This window comes from Euprymna scolopes, chromosome 12 (assembly GCF_053919585.1).
Source record: "Euprymna scolopes isolate OS-2025 chromosome 12, ASM5391958v1, whole genome shotgun sequence".
NCBI classification, from domain to species: domain Eukaryota; kingdom Metazoa; phylum Mollusca; class Cephalopoda; order Sepiida; family Sepiolidae; genus Euprymna; species Euprymna scolopes.
This window is the reverse complement of record NC_136493.1, coordinates 93,552,499-93,573,556: the sequence shown is the minus strand read 5'-3', so window position 1 is coordinate 93,573,556 and position 21,058 is coordinate 93,552,499. Positions and strand designations below refer to the sequence as shown.

General features: G+C 35.2%; 1 protein-coding gene across 1 annotated transcript; it reads right to left on the bottom strand.

The window, feature by feature from the left end:
- Nucleotides 1–8,960: 8,960 nt before the first annotated feature.
- On the bottom strand, nt 8,961–9,389 carry LOC145291090 (uncharacterized). Its single transcript, XM_080136605.1, has one exon. The coding sequence runs from the start codon at nt 9,387–9,389 to the stop codon at nt 8,961–8,963; it is 429 nt and encodes a 142-aa protein (XP_079992731.1).
- Between the last annotated feature and the right edge of the window lie 11,669 nt (nt 9,390–21,058).

Here is a 21,058-nt window from a genome sequence, read left to right as displayed (position 1 = left end):
AGTGTACGTTGCAAATCAAAATACGATTGCAAACTAAAGCATCACAAATCAACGTAAATGTTATCTCAAACTTGGGCTAGGCAGACACTGTGAATGTGATTGAACATGGCAGATAAACGAAATGCTTTTCAAACTTAATCACGACAATAAACGAAAATTCTATTTCAAATTGAATCCAACAAACGAACGTAAGTGGTATCTCCCATCTTAACATGGCAGATCATTGTGGATGTTGTTGCAAAGTTAAGTCTGGCAGATGAACAGGCAGGCTATTTTGGACGCATTTGAATTAAAATGTATCCATCTAATCTGTGCATTTAGTTATAGATAATCTTAATAATTATAAAACTCTGTGGACCGCCTGATCGTCTTTGCTTGCTTGAAGCCAATATAAATTAGAAGGAAATAGATTCTTTTAAATTACGTATGGTTAATAAAAACCAAGAGTTTAAGTGCTGGATAGAAAGGAGAGAGGGAGGAGTGAGAAAAAAGAAAAAGAAAAGGGATGGAGGAGAAATATAGATAATATTGTTTCTTTTTTTTATACATGAATCACCACTTATCAAGGCCTGAAGGACACTCGAGGATAAGGGTTAATGAGTATACATTATCCAATGTGATTATAGCGTAGTAAACATAAGTAGTAGTAATTTTGTAAATTGGATTACTTAAAAATCAAGAATAGAAGGAAAGAAATTAAAATGAGGTTGAAATAATAAAAACACACATAGACACACACACACACACACACACATACACACACACACACACACACACACACACACACATATATATATATATATATATATATATATATGTATGTATGGACTCGACCACACACCTCCCTTATCCTTCCTTCCTGACAAATAACTCAGTTAACTAAATAAATAAACTTACACAGATTAATAAGAACCAACATAAAATAAATTAAATGTATTTTCTATATAAAAGCAACCAGAAAAATAGTCTTATTAATAATAACAAAATTATTCCTGATAACGTCTACAGGTCGAAAGTGCTTAGGGAAAAATGGCCGACAGAAAATCACTCGGTTACGCATTACACAATTTACCACCGAAAATCAAAGGAAATGCTCGAATTTGATCATAATCAATACAGAAATGGGCCTCTAATGCTCGTATTAGATAATAATCAATAGAGAATTGGCTCTCTAATAGTTAGAAAGAAATTGCATGAATTAAAATAAAGTATTTATGCGTATTTTATAACCTGCTAATGCTGAGCAGCCAGATAATACACTTTAAAACGTGGTAGTCAAACATGTATGTTGTTTCTGAATTTTTAGATGAGGATTGATAATTTGTATTATTTTGATTATTCCGGTTACTGTTTTATTCTTGAGGCTTATTTTCACAACGTTTCGGTCGAAGTAACCCCCGACCATTTCAGTAGTATCTTGTCGGCTCGAAAAACTCGGAAATCTCCACTAAATCTCATTTTTTCCGCCATGACTGGGTAGAAATCTTAAGTTATTTACAATTTTATTTCGAATGTCGTTCGACTTCCAGAAGAGTATAACTTTACAAATGAATTTTATCAAGGACTTTATTCGCTAAGTCAGAGGTCATTGAAGAACGAGATTCTGCTTTCACCGTGGATTAAATTAAAGGGATCAGTTCGACATTTCGTGCAGATTTACGAGTTCGACAGAAATATTACCGAGTACGACAAGATATATCTGAAGAACGAAAAGGAGTTACATCGACGAGAACGTTGTGGAAATAGCAATCAAGATAAGAACAATAGATCGATTAATGCAAATAATACGAGCATTACTATTGTTTCAAATTTAAACGTGACACACTAAGTAACATGGTTTATTATAGTGATGTTTTGACGCTCAAAAAACGGCCGCATTCTGTAGAAATGTTTTATCGTATCTATCATAAGATACGTCGTTATAATCCATGCGGTTATTGCTGAGAATTCTATTTTAGTTTCAAGCGTTAGAGACCAATGCAGAATTTATTAAACAACTTCCGTGTGGCGTATCTAGTTCAGACAAAGCTTCTCAAACCAACTGGTGTACAGCCGAAGTTTAATGTATGTATATTTAAACAGCATTTTTTTTTCTTCTTTTAAACATAGCTAATTAAATACGACGGACAATCTGCCTGTATGTTTTTGTTTTGATCTTTTCTAATTTTCTACGTACTTTAGTGTGCCATATTTTCATATCCCTGGTGCATTCAGATCAATCTGAATCCATTTGTAGGGGTGGGTTAGCAAGCAAATAACATAGTTCTTAGTATTGATGGGACGATTCTAATATTTTTCCCGATTCCGATACAATTACCGATTCCGTACGAAACCCTCGATTCCGATACAATTACCGATTCCGATTCTTTATAACTCTCTAAATATTTAACTATAAAAGTGTTATTTTGTACCGATTACTGTAAAAACAACTCTTAAATGTGAGCATATTTTTTCAAACGTAAAAACACACTTGTGAGGGGGGGTGATCTAGAGATTTTAGTCATACTAGAAGTTTAAATTAATAAATATTTATTATTTTATTCTCATTACAAGCAGTGGAAGTTGTTTCTTAAACAAAAAATAAAATTTAAAAAAAAAGATAATTAAAGGAATCGGTTTCGGCATCGGTAAATAGGCTCTAATTTTTTCGATTCTAATATCGATTCCGATACTACAAAAAGCTCCGATTTTTTCGATTCACGATTCCGCTTCCGATTAATCGTCCCAACACTAGTTCTTAGATAGTTATAAGTCATTGTCTGGTTGTAATCACGTGTTAGTTACAATTTTAACCAAACCGATTATTTACCATAGTAAATGCAAAGCTACAAACCTTATCATTACTAACAATTCTTCCTCGACAGTTAAGCTCGCGGTTATAATGAGATTTTTCATACGAATGAATGACTATTTATAAAAACCAAAAGCCACTCGAGAATAATATTAATAAAATTATCAGTTGAGTGATGAATAATACTATGAATGGATTGAAGTCCATAAAATAAAAATTGACAAAATTTGGTAAATTAGGAAGACGAATCGACAAATTTTTGTTGACGCTGTATTTAAGGATGATGATGCTGTAGATTGCAGGGAAGGGGTATCGTGGTAATGGGTTTCAATAATTGGACATTGTTGAAAAAGAAAATGTGTTTATTGATAATTTCGTTTGATTCTAGATATACAGAGGAAGAAAAGAAAGTTATTCGAAGTGGTGGCAGAGGACAAGTTCTTGCTATGAATGTTTTGTGAAGAGGAACCATGACTTTCAGTTTAACAGCTTCTATGCACTCATTCAACCTGGACGTTTATTGATTACAGCTGATGCATGAGACAGAAAAAGAGAGAGAAAGAGAGTGACAGACAAACAGACAGACCGGCCGACGCACTACGCCACTCGTCGGTATGCAAGGTCGCGTCTTCAATAAAAATAGAAAGAGATGTTTTCTCTAATCCTCTTTTTTTCCTGATTACAGAAGAATATTTCCGCAGGAGTGTAAGTCTATTCTGAAAAATGATGATGTCAGACGTGACTTGGTTGAAAGGTCGATATCTGGACTATTTCTAGAATTAGTCAATCTTGCAGCTGAGTTAATTTATGTGAAGCTATTTCCCTGCCGGCTGTTATCATGCGTCTGCGTCTTTAGCATGAAATACGTTTTTAGTATTGCAGTTTTGTAAAACGTCTTATACCTAATCGACGTTTATTGATATCTGTTGTATTTGTCCCTCTTAATTTGCCTCGCCACGAGGGCAAAGTTGGACACACGTTTGTTTTGTTTCTTTTTGTATAAGGAATCTAGATTTCTGACAAAAAGGAGACTCTGGGTTGGGACACAAAAACAAAAGAAAAAGACCTTTGCTTCAGACCGACTGGACGAAATGGAATATTAGAACAGATACTGCACTAGACATTTTTATTTGCAGAAAATATACAAAAATATAGATTTAAAACAAATTAGATACAAGCCTCACAGAAATGTGGCAAAAAAGAGGGTCAATGTCTATCCTAAATTAAATGTAGATCCTACTTTTAGAACCATCTCAGCCACATGAATCCCACATTTGCAATAGAATAAATAAATAAAAAAAACATCGCGTCCGTGGTTCCAGCAATTTAGTTGACATGTGTTAGTTTATTAAATATATAAAGTTACGACTACGGTGTCTCCTTTCCGTCTCAAGAGACAAGGTAAGAGTAGCTGCGCGTGTAATTGTGAGTCACGTGTTGCGCAAGCTCAAACCACACCTTTTGTGAATCGGCACTGCTTGAGTCCAGTGACAGGAAGAAGTGATGGACGTGCAGAGATAAGCGGAGATAACATGTGTCACTATCAGCCGGTCACTGGCGTGTGACCGACCCACGTGCTACACTAAATGTCTTAGAAACGGTCCCATGAAGATGTGACGGTGGGTCAGTCATTAGGGTGTGAGTATCAAGAGGATAAGCATAGCTGAGATGTTGGCTGTAAGTGTGTGGCTCCTTTTTCTCTCAGAAACGTCTTGATCTCTGATGGCATTCTGCCTGGAATCTGCCTTGTCCTCAGGACCGCTTCATTCGACACAAGACATTTATGGCAGACATAAAAACACAACACGAGTCGCAATATATATGATAAATATAATTAACTATTAATTTATAAATGTATACAATATATATATATATATATATATATATATATATATATATTACAATATTAATATACAATTTACAGATCATCATTTTTACCATAACTTCTTTAAAACTAACTAACCTAAACTAGAGTTGAGGTAGAGGGGGTTGCCACCCTCTCGTTTAGAGAAAGTGAAAATAACACGTGCTTACCCATGCTGTCCGGACGAAACAGAGGTCGATAAAAGAAAGCGAATCATGGGATGCATTTCTGTGTATCCCTCCGCCTACGGCCAAATCATGGCCATACAGGGGGAGGGTGCTAACAACTACCAAAACTGGGGCACTAAGATATAGTGCCACACACATACAGCACCTGGAATTCTCAAATGGTCACCCATTTAAGTATTGACCAGGCTCAAAGTTGCTTAACTTCGGTGATCTAACACGAACCAATATGTCAACGTGAATAATGCCGCATATAAAGATGTCGATTGGTAATTGATATTTTTCGGATTATTCCGGCGACTCGTTCAGCGACTTTTCGAACTCGGTAATATTTATGTCGAACTGTGAAGAATTCTGAACTGAAAGATGTGCTTGTTCCAAGGGAGGTAGATTGTTCTCATCTTGTCTGTCATAGAATTGTAGAAAGTAATTCTAAACCGTCTCCTTAATATTATATGTAGTGCGGATCGACCTTTCAATCGCCAATGGAATATTACTTAGAAATTATTATTATTATTATTATTATTATTATTATTATTATTACAGGCGCTTTATCCGTTGCGCAACCGGTCCATGTCAGCAGTTTTTCCATAAATGTTAGAACCTTAAATCTATCTTTCAATAAGTTTTTAAGTGTAATAGTTACTACTTATTTATAGACATATATAGGAGGGTCTTTTTAGAAGTAATACCTCCTACTTTTAACCCCCAAAAACGAAGTTTACGAGCTATCTAAACGGGATAGTACCATCCAAATAAACGACATTTTGTGCTCCAGAATATATTTTCTACATAGTCACCAATATTCTCTTTGTGATTTTACTAACGAGGGTTTGGTGGCTATGCATGAGCGTCAGCAACGAGTTTTGACATTCGTGTATTTGTTGCCACCCTGAAATCGGCGGATCCATCTTTTAAGTGTGCTAACACAAACTGCATCGGTTTCGTAAATGTTCAACAATCGCCGAATGTTGATCGGTTCAATTTTTTCTGCCTGGAGGAATTCCATGATGCTGTCTTAGAGTCTCACATTATCAATATCACCAACAGAGAGATGAAACTTCCAGGTTATGAATGTATATGTTAAGCCATCAGAACACTGCAATTTGCAATCAACTTTGATCCATTCGGGAGGAATAAAAAATAGAAGGCAGTACGCTTAGAACGCCCCTCATATATATATGTGTGTGTGTGTGTGTGTGTGTGTGTGTGTGTGTGTGTATGTGTGTGTATGTGTGTGTGTGATGAGAAAGTTGTTAGATGAGTATTGGCTGAAGAGAGCTTCATATGGATATCTAAAACAATCCTAATTATCGGGCTTGAAACCGACGGTACCAATGACTTGTCTCATCTAACAACTTTCTGTACAGAAAATATAAATATGATCTTCTTTTTCGGATTTCCTTTTAATTGAGCAATCTGTTGGAATTCCTATTCCCAAAACAACTAATCATATATATATATATATATATATATATATATATATATATATATATATATATATATATATATATATATATATATATATACGTATTGAATACGTTTGAAGCCAAAATTGCAAGGCTAAATTACGAAAATAACAAGTGTTTATTTTTAAGAAATATATTTCGGAGGAAAACTCCCTTTTCAATCTTTTATATATTTTCTCTCTTTTTCTTCGCCATGATGCTAAGTTGAAGAAAGTTGAATGAAGAGTTCACGTGATGTTAACTGCGGTGTTTTTATAATGTTTTTTTATAACGTCTGGCTGCGTGATTTGAAAATCTGGGTAGTTAGAACCATTGACTGAAATTTGAAAAAAATAAAATACGTATTGAATACGTTTGAAGCCAAAATTGCAACGCGAAATTACTAAAATAAACAAGTGTTTATTTTTAAGAAATAAATATTTCGGAGTAAAACTCCCTTGTCAATCTTTTATATTTTTTCTCATTTTCGTCGCCATGAAATATGAAAAGGATATGAAACCATGCTATGTGAATTACATCTAAGAATTCATAACATTTACAGGCAACATGAATTAGAACAAATACATCGAGAGCATTACAAAGGCTGCTGCAAAGAAGGTGGGCTCTCTCTACCGTGCTAGAAAATTACTCACGCCAGAGAGCATTCTATATCTTTACAAAGCTAGAATTCCTCCATGCATGGAGTATTATAGTAATATTTGTGCTTGTTCATCTGCGACTAGTTACTCACTCTTAGACAGAGTCAAAAAAATCTCAAATCTACTAAGTTTCGCCCTGTCGGAAAAACTCAAACCTCAATGTCCAATCCCTCGTATTGCAATAATTTAATAGAATATGCTCTCAAAAACTCATAGAACTTGTACGCCTTGGGCGGATATACACTAAACAAACCCGACAAGCTGTAAAATCGCAACCTTTCACTATTAAAGTACTAGATGCCGGAAAGCTTCTACTCTAATAATTTCCTTCCTGGATTGCTTGAGTTTGAAATGTCGTTCCTAGTTTATTGTTCTCTGATTGTACTAACCTGGAGAATTGTAAATGTAATGTAAAAATACATCGCATTGCTCAACTCCCCGGTGTTCTCTGTTAGATATGATCACAAATAGTTGCCCGTTACGTTCAAAGTAGCAATATTTCTTGTTCGTGGCAGAAAAAAGAATTAAGCAAATAAGCGCAAGATGGGCCAGTGCGTAATTATAATTAAGTAGTAATTCAACACTCTTAAAAACTCCTAAATTGGCGCTTCCTTAGGGAATGCAGATTTGCATCGTAACAATGAAGACAAGGAATTAGATAGTTGATATTGTCTGGAAACAGGGGAGACAGAAAATAAACAGGTAAATCAGATTCAGTGACGGCATGGTGGGATAGGTCGAACACTTTATCCATGGATATCTGAATCACTTTAATGTATTGGCTAGGACATTAAATATTTGAGATTATAGTTATAGTGCACTTTGTGTAGAAAGTGTACACCAACCATTTGAATGTAAACCCGTTTGAAGAAAGAAAACTATTAAATATTTTTCCCCATGAATTGTATGGCGAAACACTATCTAAATAAAGTCTGGCGTTTTTCCTGTTAATAAAAGATAAGAGAACAACGCCTAGAAATGTAAGTATTTGCAACTAAACATTAATCTTAAAGATCATTAGAACGAGAAAATATTTATTTTACACAGACATAAGAATTATATATGTATATATATATATATATATATATATATATATATATATATATATATATATCGGGATTAATACGTGGACGACCTTATTTCGTTTTGAATAGAATGTTCAGTTGATCTTATTGAAGACTAGTATTATCTACTAGCTTATGTACATGTATAGGCTGCGACAGAATATACAAAGTGACACCCAAACAGGTTCTCACGCACGTCTCAACATATATCAACTTATTTCCTAGAACATAGCGAAGCACCATTGAGAACAAGTAGTATTTGCTAGTTAGTGTATTTTTCTATGCTGGGAGAGGGATTATAAAAGTTGATCTCAAAAGATGAGTCTTTGTACACTATTTTACATACAGGGGTTGGACAAAATAAATCACCTTACAAATCAACAAAATTTATTTTAATATTGTGTAGATCTACCTTTTGAGGCAATTGCAGCCTCAATTCTCCGAGGTGATGATTCATGCAAATTGTGAATTGTTTCCAAAGGAATTTTATCCCATTCTTCAGCTAAAACATCCTCCAGTTCTTTTTAGAAAAGGTGGCAGCAGAAATCGATTTCTTACTTGAATCCCCAAAATCGACCATAAATGTTCAATAATGTTGAGATCTGGGGATTGTGGTGGCCAAATCAGATGTTCAACATCATTGGAATGCTCTTCGTGCCAATCTTTAATAATTCTAGCTGTATGAATTGGGGCATTATCATCTTGAAAGATGGCGTTCCCCTCCGGAAACAGTTCTGGGACCATAGGAGGAAATTGGTCACCCAAATTCCTAGTCTAGCGTGTTAATTCTTCCATGTAGAGTAATCACTGGTCTAGCGGATTTCCGACAAATAGCACCTCAAATCATCACAGAACCCCCGCCATGCTTTACGGTTGGAAGAAGGCAGTCTCCAAACGTAGACTCGGCCGGTAATCGGAAATAAGGAAAACGATGATTCGTTAGAGAACATCACATTTTTCCACTGCTTGAGGGACCAATTTTGGAGGTTTTTACACAACTGTAAACTGTAAAAGGTTTTCTAATTGGAGATCTTCCGTAAAATCCAGATTTGTGCGGCTCTCGATGAACAGTTTTTTTTTTTGTGGAAATTGGGTCCTGTAAATGTTTATTGAGCACCGCAGTGATTTTAGGAGCCGTATTCTTGCGATCATCTCTAACAATCAAGTGAAGAGTCCGACGGACTCTTTCAGATATCTTTATCTTTTGACCAGACTTGTGCTTTTCTGAGAACTTTTTTCTTTCCCTTTTAAAAGCAGTCATTACTTTTGAGACAGTGATTTTTGAAACGCTAAGAATTCGTGCAGTTTCTGTTACACTAGCACCTGCCATACAAGCTCCATCAAGTTGACCTCTTTGGAAGTCCGTAAGGCTTGCCATTTTTATAGGAAAAGCTTTTTGATATTTTTAAATATATGTAAAAGAAATGCATTTTTATTAAGCATATAACGTGACAAATAATAAACATAAAAGCATTAAAATCTGTCAAGATTTGATTGTTTAAAACACGTTAAAATATTGATGTTAAAATGTTAGGTGTTTCTCTTATTTTGTCCAACCCTATATATCCTATATTATGTCATCAATCTCTCTCATAGTTTAGAACATGACGAGGAAACATCTCTGCTGAGAATTAGATTTCATTTAGAGATCTATAAAAATATTGCATCAAACCTATGCTATTCAATATAACGCTAAGGTAACCTCCGACCACAAAATACAAAAGTATGCGAAAGTTTCAAATTTCAAAGTTGAACATTTCCGAATTACCAATCATTTTCCATTACTTAAAAAAAAAAACTCAGTCAGTTTTCAAACCTTGCATTTTTACTGTTGTTTTCAGGGTCAATCTTTCACATGAAATGGTTGCCAGTGATGTTGAATTACATCTTATACCATATCTAAGGTTACCGCTACCCTTTGCCCCGGCTGCTTCAATGATTCCGGTATGGATCCAAGGTTATATAATGTACATTTTCTATTAAAACCTGGCCCTTTTGGAAATAAGAGGATGATGCTCTGCTTTTTGGCTCACCCTGCTGAATTGTACTCAACTATCCTCGAGTGGCAAAGGTCTCTATGTGCAATCTGGCATAAGAATACTTTGCCCAAAAGTAAACCTTCACCAAATATGCAAAATCACGTAGTATTCGCTGCCCAAATAAGATCTTCTCATTATGGCAAACTTACATTAGCTTTTATGCGGAATAGTACGCCTTCTCCAAGTAATATTACCTCAAGTAATAGCACGAAGCTGGATACTCCACCAGACTAGATAAATTCTTGTCCTAGAATCAAGTAAGACCATGAGACCAAAATGAATGATATATACATTTGAGAATGGTTAATTGGAGTGGAGGAAAATTATGTTCTCGATTTCTTTATTAACTCTGTGTTTGAGAGATAAATAAATTTAATGGAACATTCAAATATCTATGTATCTCATATAGAGGTCAAGTGTTAGCCTCAGGTAGTGTGGCCCTTGGTTTCTGAGAACTTGTATTGACGTAAAATAAAACAAAAAAAAGACACTATATGCACATATATGCATATATTTTCAGGGTAAAACATGAACGCAGAAATCTGTCTTTTATGTGGACGATGAAGAAACCGTGGTGCCTCGAGAAAAAAAGGAATTGAAGGTATTTACCGTGCAAGTATCGAAAGAGGTGCGAAAGTCTGGGTTGAAACAGGAGCATCATGTCAGGCTCGTTCGCGAAAGTTCAAGACAGTTTTGTTAATCAATTCAAATGTAAAAACTCTCAGCGTTCAGGACTGAGTTTAATACTTCGGCAATTAAGGGACAGTGAAGTTAATAGAACTCAGAGGCATTGAAGACATCCCCAAGAAATGTACAGCTGAGCTGATAGCATGAGAGAGTCAGTCCAATAAAATGTGAGACACTGTGCAAAATAAAATGACCGCAGGTCATGTGTTATTTTATTTTTTGTTATCTATCCTCACACCAGATTGCGCAATGACACGAGGATACTAATAACCGTTTTCATAGCCTTATTACTTCCGTACTGGCTCATGACAAATTGGAAACGGATGCACTTTTTGTGATATCATTATTAGAAAACTAGCGCGATTGTAGAAATTCCACTGCAAACTCTTTCATATGTTATGTATTGATGTTGTAATTCTGTGAATGTTCAGACTAAATGGAGACGCTCTGATATTATTGTAGTTCTTTTGTTAAACCTGCAAAATGTATTTATCTAAGCTAGTAAGGACACCCGGTGTAGCCAGGTCACAAAATACGCTTAAACAGATTTTAATTCATGCAGGTTTCGTGTATATTATTATGGAGCAAATTTTCTATTGATTCTTAGATATTATAAAAGTGTGATTTCAAAATAATTAAAAAAAATATTCATATAACTTATGTGCATCAGTGTGAATCGAAACTGAAACCAAAACTAATGAAGAATAAACAAGTATATATATATATATATATATATATATATAACTTGAGTTCCTTCAGCTATAACCGAAACCAAAATCAAAATTCGATTTTTTTTTAATTTTCAAACGTTTGCACCAATTTTCCTCGACTAAAACCTAATTTTTCGCATGGGCTCAAAAACCTTATATATTGTTTCATGTCTGTAGACCAAAAACTAACAGAGGAGTTTGGTAGGCACAATACTCAGTGTAAGACATATCCCAAGCATATTAACAATATACCATAAATATCAGAATGTGTGTGTGTGTGTGTGTGTGTGTGTGTGTGTGTGTGTGTGTGTGTGTGTGTGTGTATGTATATATTGGGAGAGATCAAAGGGAGATAATTAATTAGTGGTCTATCCATCATTGAAAAATACTCAAAAAGGAAGCATGGCCAAGAAAATAATTACAAATAATAAATACAATCCATACCTTGTAATATCTTGACTTCAGTTTATAGGTCAATTTATACGGTTATTGTACATTTTTCAATTTTTAAAAAAAATTCTGTTGTCTATTAATGTTGACGTTATCCAGTGTTAGAAGGTACTACATTGTTGTACTTAAAACTAGCAATGAGACCTGGCGTTACCAGGGATCGAATTAAGATCAACAAATCTTCAACATTTATGTACTTTTATTGTCATCGAAATCAGTGAAATCGCTCTTTTTGCAATCAAATCGATTGATTGCCTGCTCTAGCTAGGTACTCATCGTTGTGCATCAGGAGGAATCTTCACGCGCCCCCGTCTGAGTAACTTAGTTTACAATACGTTGTAGTCTACATTGCACCGTAAAAAAAACTATAATTGCTTCAATTAAAGTTTAAAACGCAAAAGTCATCGTTTAATTGTGCTCTCAACAAAAACGTTCATTTCAAACGCCCCCTGTCTTTTCAAAAGAATCTATTGTTGATTTTATAAAATAATTTTTATATTACATCTTAGATTAAAGCTTAAGATACAAAATTCAAGTATCATGGTTCAATCGTGTTCTAAAAAGAACGTACCGAAGAACCTACTGTTGATTTACTACGCTGATCACTACTGCTTGTGGGGTGATAAACTTTCTTAAATGCGTTTTCTGATGCTAGGCTGCATAAGATGCAAACCTTGGTCAAAACGGGCTTTCTTGTTCATTCGGATTTTTCGATTATCGGTGTTCCTACTTAATCGGAAGTTTTCCGATACAAAACCTATCTAAGAACATTCTCAGACGCATCAAGTTTATTTGTGTGAAACTCCATAAATTCGCCCCAGCCTTTTCGTGGTCCGTAGGGAAAGAACTCACACACACAAAGTGTTTTTATATATAAATAGATATTTGACCATATTAATTTTTTTCTTTTGTATATTTTTCCTATTGAGTCTCTATAATTAATTAATTAATTAATTAATTAATTAATTAATTAAATTGTTATTATTTGAACTCACTGTGCGTTTTAACACAGGCCATCATCAAAGTTTTATCCGTTTCAACGATCTGTGGTTCTCCTTGGAGTCTAGGTGACAACAGACCTCACCAGATTTTTAGTACTCTGGACGTCTTTCGATAATATTTGTAAATTAATTTGCGTTATTCACAAAGGCCATTTATTATTGATCTCTCGCTGGCAGTTTCTATATGCCTTCACTACAATTTGGGTGACAGTTAGCCTCTCTATGGTCCCAGTATTCTAGGTACTCATCTATTGAAGTTCTGATTAGAGCCCTATCTCCTCGATGTACCCATCTTTCTCGATCTTTATCGTGGGGCCAGTTGATGTCCACGCTACAGTTTTTGGTGGAAGGGGATTAAACTTACAATTCACGGTTTCAATTTTTTTTTGTTTTTGATTCCGTGTGGTGTTCTTTTATCTATTTGCTTTAATTTTGTTGCAATTTCTATATGTGCTGTTAGCGTTTGTAGCGCATCTGTATTAGTCTTTGTATTCAAGGGTTCTTCGAGAACAAGCTATCCTTCGTATAGGTTCCTAATTCGACAAAGATAAGATGAACCTATGCAGGCTCGGAAAGTATATCGGATATCACAAATAAGATGCAATGAATTAAATTTACTGCATCTTTTTTTTTTAACTATTTTTTGATTGCAATCTCACTTTTTAAAGCTCAAGTTCTACCAGAGCTTGAAAATAAGGGATTAAAAGAATGCATTAATTGCCCAATGGATATTCCTAGAGACTATGAAAGGAGATTTCTTAATTAAAAATTTGGGTGCATCTATTGTGGTCAGATATTCACTGGTACTATCAGAAAAGACACGAATTAGCAATTTCTCTCGTTGTATAGACAATGCGGCAACTTTAATTCAATTAAGTGTATATACTAAATAGTTAACGTATTATACTTTGATCTAATAGATGATGACATGCAGTAAAAAAAACTAATCGAACAAAGAAATATCTGCGATGTAATTAAACGGCCTATTTGAAAAGGTGATAGCACAGTAAGAAATAAGTATCCCCCCCCATCGCGATGCTGCCGAAATTTTAGTGCATCTATTGGGATTAGTTATTCATTGGTACTATCATAAAAGGCATGAACTAACAATTTCTCTCAGCGTATAGACAATGTAGCAACTTTTATTCAATTGAGTGTATATGCTAAATAATATTATAGTTTAATCTAATAGATGATGGCATGCAGTAAAAAAGAAAACTGATCGAACAAAAAATATCTGCAATATAATGAAACGATGAAAAGGCGATAGCACAATTAGAAATAAGTATCCACCCATCGCGATGCTGCCGAAAGGTACTTCTTTTTTAAGTAATGTAAGTGACATGTGCCCCCTACAAAACCAAAGCGCAATGCATAGAAGATCAAGTGAGAAATGTATGGCAATACTTGACGAGTATCTTAATTGTGAAGGTTGAATGGATCCGGGAAACAAAGATCACGTGATTGTTTTGCAGCCACCGAGAAAGTTTTTCAACGTTTTCATTCAAAACGAGTTCATTCAATGGTTGAAAAAGAAAATGAAAACATAAAAATAAAGAAAGTAAAGATACGTGTGGGTGGCAGCGGTGGCGGTATTGACAAGATGGCAATAAAATCTGCACACCTGTCTTTAGAATTTCCTAAACGAGGTAGATCGGTTTCTCTCGCTTCCTGATTTTGAAAGAAACCGTTTGAATAGGGCTGTTTTGTTTTCGTGCGTAACACACATCATTCTGTGGCTATTTGCGGTTGGTCGCTCCCCTTAACCATTACCTTTCTCTACAAACATTTACTCATGAAAATCACGCTTGTAAAGCTACGGAAGAACCAAATGACCTAGAACAGCTTTCCGTCTCTTCTGATCACTAACACAGTCTAATGATCTCTTAACGTAACTGATTTGACTAAATTCAAGTATATATATATATATATATATATATATATATATATATATATATATATATACTAGCATTTCGGCCCGGCGTTGCCCGGGTGTTTGGAGGTGTATGTTGAGCAAAATAAAAAAAAAGGTTATCTACTCAGTGTAAGACATATCCCAAGCATATTAACAATATACCATAAATATCAGAATTAGTGTGTGTGTGTGTGTGTGTGTGTGTGTGTGTGTGTGTGTGTGTGTGTGTGTGTGTGTGTGTGTGTGTGTATATATTGGGAGAGATCAAATGGAGATAATTAATTAGTGGTCTATCCATCATTGAAAAATACTCAAAAAGGAAGCATGACCAAGAAAATAATTACAAATAATAAATACAATCCATACCTTGTTATATCTTGACTTCAGTTTATAGGTCAATTTATATGGTTATTATAAATTTTTAAATTTTTTAAAAAATTTCTGTTGTCTATTAATGTTGACGTTATCCAGTGTTAGAAGGTACTACATTGTTGTACTTAAAACTAGCAATGAGACCTGGCGTTACCAGGGATCGAATTAAGATCAACAAATCTTCAACATTTATGTACTTTTATTGTCATCGAAATCAGTGAAATCGCTCTTTTTGCAATCAAATCAAAAGTGTTAGTGCTTGTTAGGGTCCCAACTATGGGTTAAATAGAAACCGACTTGAAAACAAATATATTCTATTAAAAAAAAATTCTTCAAAATCTTTGGATTCGGCATTAAATAACTTGAAAAGGGTTGATATGCCATAAAATAAAAACAACCAAACCAACCAGAGAAAAGACAGACAGACATTTTCACTTGATTTCGAATCTCGCTAAATACAGCCACTCTGATGAGTCATAAACGACGAAACACGTGTCAGTGAATAATTACATTTTAAAATAATATATATATATCGCCCCCCATGTGGGGGTACCAAATTGGTTAAAAGGGAAAATTATTCCCAACTCGCATTTAAGTAAAAATGCATTTTCGTAAATAATTGAATTCATTCAAAACATATCGTTAAAACCAAAACAAAACAACATCTAAGCAAATCGCGATATATCCAGATAGTTGGCGGGATGGTCAAGGGATAAGGGTTTAGGCTCATTACCGTTGGGTCCCGATTTCGAATCTCGCTAGATACAGCCACTCCGATGAGTCGTAGACGACGAAACACGTGTCAGTGGATAATTACATTTTAAAAACAACATTCGCAGATATGGGAGTCTCAGGCGATGTGTATTAAACTAATTTTGTATTGAAGAGAGAAGTTAAAGCTTGGGAGGTTGGACTACACCTAAACTATAGCTATTCCTTAATTCGATAGAGGAAAACGACATGTCATCAAAATGATTTACATTCCAGCACCATATATATATATATATATATATATATATATATATATATATATATATATATATATAAATCTTGTTTGACACTAAAAACGACAGCGCCATACTTATTTAGTACGAAACTCAATAAATATCGTAAACGATTAATTAACTACGGTTAACTGAAAGAACAACGGGGGCTGTGCCAAATGTACTGCACACTAAAAAAAAAGATGATAAAAAGTGATACGCAGTTGGAAATAATACCAGTAAAACGAACGACCTTTTCTGCTTCAAAAGTAATTGTTCTACATAGTCACTACCATTCAATATCCACTTTTGCCAGCGATTGGGCGGTAGCTGCTGCGCATGTGCATCCAGAGTGCGTTTTGCCATTCACATCTCTATCGCCATTCTGAAATCGCAAAACCTGTCTCCTAATGTGCAGACATCAACTGCATCAGATCTGTAAATATTCGACAGATGCTGTGGATTTTGATAGCTTAAGCTTTTCGGTGTGGAGGAATTCAATGACACATCTCTGCTTTTGACGCACGCCTATGACAGGGATTGCTTTCTTAAATCTCACACTGTCAATATCTGTAACAGAAAGATGACACTTTAAATGATGATAGGTTTAGTCATCATTACAATTCAATTTGAAGTCCTCTCAGATCCATTCTGGCAGAATAAAGAATATTGGAGATATACTTTTAGAAACTCCCTTGTATGTTAAACAACACAAGATTTTACTTTTATCTAAATATATATTTATATACCGAGTCGCATAATGGGGTTACATAGTCAGTGACGCTTCAATTAAACCAACAACGCACCTGGATATTATTCTAAAACGAAAAATATACTATGCAGTTTCATTTTCATTTTTTTTTTTTTTACATGGAGGGGGAGCACTCAGGGATAAGGGTTATTGCGTGTACAGTAATCAATGAGATAGTATTGTAGTAATCATTAGTATTGGGGGTTTTGATAGAGTGTCTTACTTAAGGGGGCGGTTTGTCAGGAGTTTGTTTATGTTGGACCTGTAAGACGTCCAAGTTGTAGTCAGGTGGGAAACAGGCAAGCGGCAGAGAGTTCCACTGGCGTGCAGTTCTAAGAAAGAAGCTTTGCTCATGAAATCTACGTTTGAATTTAGGCACAGATAGAGAGTGGGGAAAATTATTGACAGTATCGATAATAGTTCAATACATTTACTAAAAATATAGGTTCAGAAAAAAAATGGTTATTAATATTGAGTTTATACTAGCTGTCCTTACCCGGTGTCGCCAGGTATGGTGCACATTAATTTTAGGCTATATATTATTTAATTGGAATTCATTATTGAGATGCGTATTGTTTTATTAACTTTATTTATTGCGGACGATATCCTCATCTTTTTCTTAGTTTTTTCATGATGTTTCTGCCAACTATTCCTCTGGCCTTCGTCAAGATAATGATAATGGTCCGCAATAAATAAAATTAATAAATAATACTCATCTCAATAATGAATTCCAATTAAATAATATATACCATTCGGTACTGACCCGACCACGGAGATAATAAATAAACATGTATAAAAAATAAAAAATAATTTTTTTATTAAATCCCATCAGGGCCCGTGGCGCAGTTGATAGAAACGTTGAATCTCTACGTCTCCATATGATAATTGTCTGAAGATAGCGGTTTCAATCCTACCCAAAGCCGGCCAGAGGTTTGCTTGGCCAAAAACGTGGTGAGATGACAACAATTACGGAAGGCAATAATTGCAGTGAATGCAGTCAGGAGATTCAGAGTTCCTATCCGTCGCGATTATCACCTGACGAAGGCCAGAGGAATAGTTGGCCGACACGTCGTGAAACAACTAAGAAAAAGATTAGGATAATGGTCCGCAATAAATAAAATTAATACATTTTGACTATATTTTTTTTGTTTACCCATTTTAAAAGTAAGATAAAAAATGTTTTGTTATATTCTTTGATCTTTATTTTCAGGTGATTATTTAAAAAATGTTCCATATTGTCATATTGGCCAGAGTAAATAGTTTATAAAATAAAATGTAGCAACGTACCTTATTATATAGGGTAGGACGATAAATTTGTTGCCCTAAAGAAAACGACACTATAGCTTTATTTTAAACTTTTATTTACAAAATCCATTCAGATAACTTGATTATGTAGTAGAGCTGGAATCTATTCAATGTAACCGCCTTCAGCCTCAATCAGCGCCTCAATACAAGTCTGAAATTAGAAGCATGCCTTTTCCACAAGCGCCGGCGGGAGCTCAGCGAATATTCGGTGGATGGCGGCGATCAGGTTGGCTTTGGTGTTGTGGGAGGTCATGTTGGTGATGTTCTTGACGTATGACCAAACGAAGTGGTCCAGCGGGTTCAGGTCGAGGGAGAAGGGGGCCAGTGAGAGAAGAGTACAAAGTCATAGCACTTCTTCTGAAGCCAAGCCTTGGTGTCTTTGAACTTGTGGGCCGGCGCCTAGTCCTGTTGCCACACGCAGGGTCTTCCTGCGGCCATCGGATTGCATCAGGGGATCACCACAGTTTTAAGCTCATCCAAGTACACTTTGGTGTTGACTTTCAAGCCGTCTTCGAAGATGTGAGGTGGCATGATGTGGCCCACACTTGAAACCACACCAAAGGCTATAACATTGGCCGAAAACTTCGTTGAGCTGTGCCCTCAAGCGTTGAACTGTCCGGTTTGCATTTTGAGGGTGCTGGCAATAGTCTCGTTGTAAAGACTTGGATCGGTAGAGAGTATGCTGTACAGCGGCGCATCTCCGATCTCGCTCGTTGAACATTGTGTCACTTTTAGACATGATAGAAGGCACTGATCCTTCTGGGGATTTGTACACAACTGGCTATTTAGTAGATGGTCTGCAACAAAAAATAAATAAATAAAAACCGGTTTTCATGACACGGAAATGGAATCATGTCATCTTTTCTAGGGCGACAATTTTACCGTCCCAGTCTGTATTGTCAATAATAATTTAAATCAATAATAAATGAAAACTGGCCCATCAGAAGCAAATTTGATTTGATAGCTAATATGCTGTTTCTTTGAAAATCCGATAAGTTAACTTAAAGTGTTATATAATGCCTTAACGAGAAACATGGATATTGTTAGACTCTCACAGTCAGGGTTTCTGTTTAGTCTTTGAAAGAGGGCGATAGGGATAACGTTCTCATTAAACATATATTTTCCTGCACTTAAGCGCGGTGTTCTATTATATCGGAGTGTTTTCTGGATTTTTTTAGATGGGGGGTAATCGCAACCTGCAAATTCGAGCATTATATTAGATTTTTCTAATCTACTTAGAGCTTGGCAACTTTTAAACTCGCTATATATGTTAATTTATATAATTAGATAAATGAGATGTTTGCCTTCATTATTTCGGCACAAGAAAAACTAAAGTCAAACCTTCACACTTGAAGTAATATGTTTTATATCTAGCCAACAAGTCGTAAAAGACGAGGGCGTACTGAAAGACTTAGGTTATTTATGAACTGGTAAAAGATAAAATGGGATATATGCAAAGCTGTTATTACAAAAGCTTTAATCGAATAAACATTTGTAAGTTTGAAACCTTGCGTAATAAATCAAATAAACTTAGGTAGAATGAATTTTGATTTAACAGAAAAGAAATATATTTTGATAAGAAGTAGAAACTGTATTATCCTTTTGTTGTTGTGGTTGACATTTTAAGAAAGCTCTTGACAGATTGCTAAAATAAGATGCATGGTGTTTTTTCTTTCTTTCGTAAAAAGAAGACTAGCGAGTTGCTGATGAAGGTTCTTCAAGCAATGTACAGAAATATCCAAGATAATGTTGGAATTAACGATAAGTTTGATATCAGTTTGGATGTCATAGTACGAGTATATCAGGAATCTGTATTTAGTTTGTTGCTTTTTACTTGTGTCGAAGAAGCGTTGCCGCGTAAGTGTCGTATCTATTATGCAAAACAGATGCTTTATCTTGATGGTTACATATCTTTGAAACAATGCAAAATATACGATGTGCTTTTAATATATTTCCAGGCTTTTTTGTACAAGCATTTAAAATGGTTGTAGACTCTTTAAAATCCAGTACGTTATTGCTATATATCTTAAGAGATGAATGGCATTATTTTAATTTCAGGTTCAAATGAGCTTCAAAAGCAGGAATTGGAATACACACTACTAAAGCCTGATTCTCACAGCTGGTGGATATCAAACATGCAATTGAGACGTGAGGACACTTTAGACGAAGATTATGCAATAAAATTCTATTTTAAATGTTAAAACTGCCATAGACACTTTTGGAATGCTACAGAATGATTTTGGACCATTTTGTTTGAATCGAGCATCAGTTCTGGAGTGGGATAAGAAAGTCAAGGAAGGTAAGTAGTCTGTTTGGGATTAGATGAAGTGTGGCAAGAGTAAGGAATTCAGAACACCAGAGTTGATTGGCCAAATGAAGAATTTTATAGATACGGACTGTTGTGTGTATATAGAGACAATAAGTGCACAGTTTGATGTCAGGATGGAAACGGCACACAGAATTATTCGCGATGAACTGAAAATAGGGAAGATTTGCGCAAAGTTGTCTCAAAGTGCTCAGAGAGAAAATCAAAATTGTCTTGACTAAGATGGGCATCAAGACAGTTGTTCAACCTCCTTACAGTCGAGACCTGGCTCTATGTGACTTTCGGTTATTACCTAAGCTCAACCTTAGAGGCTGTCGTTCTGAGACAATTGAGGAGATAAAAGAGGCTGTGAGGAGGGTTAGTGATATGATTATTTTTTTTTACATGGAGGTCACCACTTATCAAGGCCCGAAGGCCACTCAGGGATAAGGGTTATTGCGAGTACAGTAATCAATGAGATAGTATTGTAGTAATCATTAGCATTGGGGGTTTTGATAGAGTGTCTTAC

Excerpts from the sequence above, each read along its gene's own strand:
- LOC145291090 (XM_080136605.1), bottom strand. The coding sequence starts at position 9,389 with ATGGCAAGCCTTACGGACTTCCAAAGAGGTCAACTTGATGGAGCTTGT.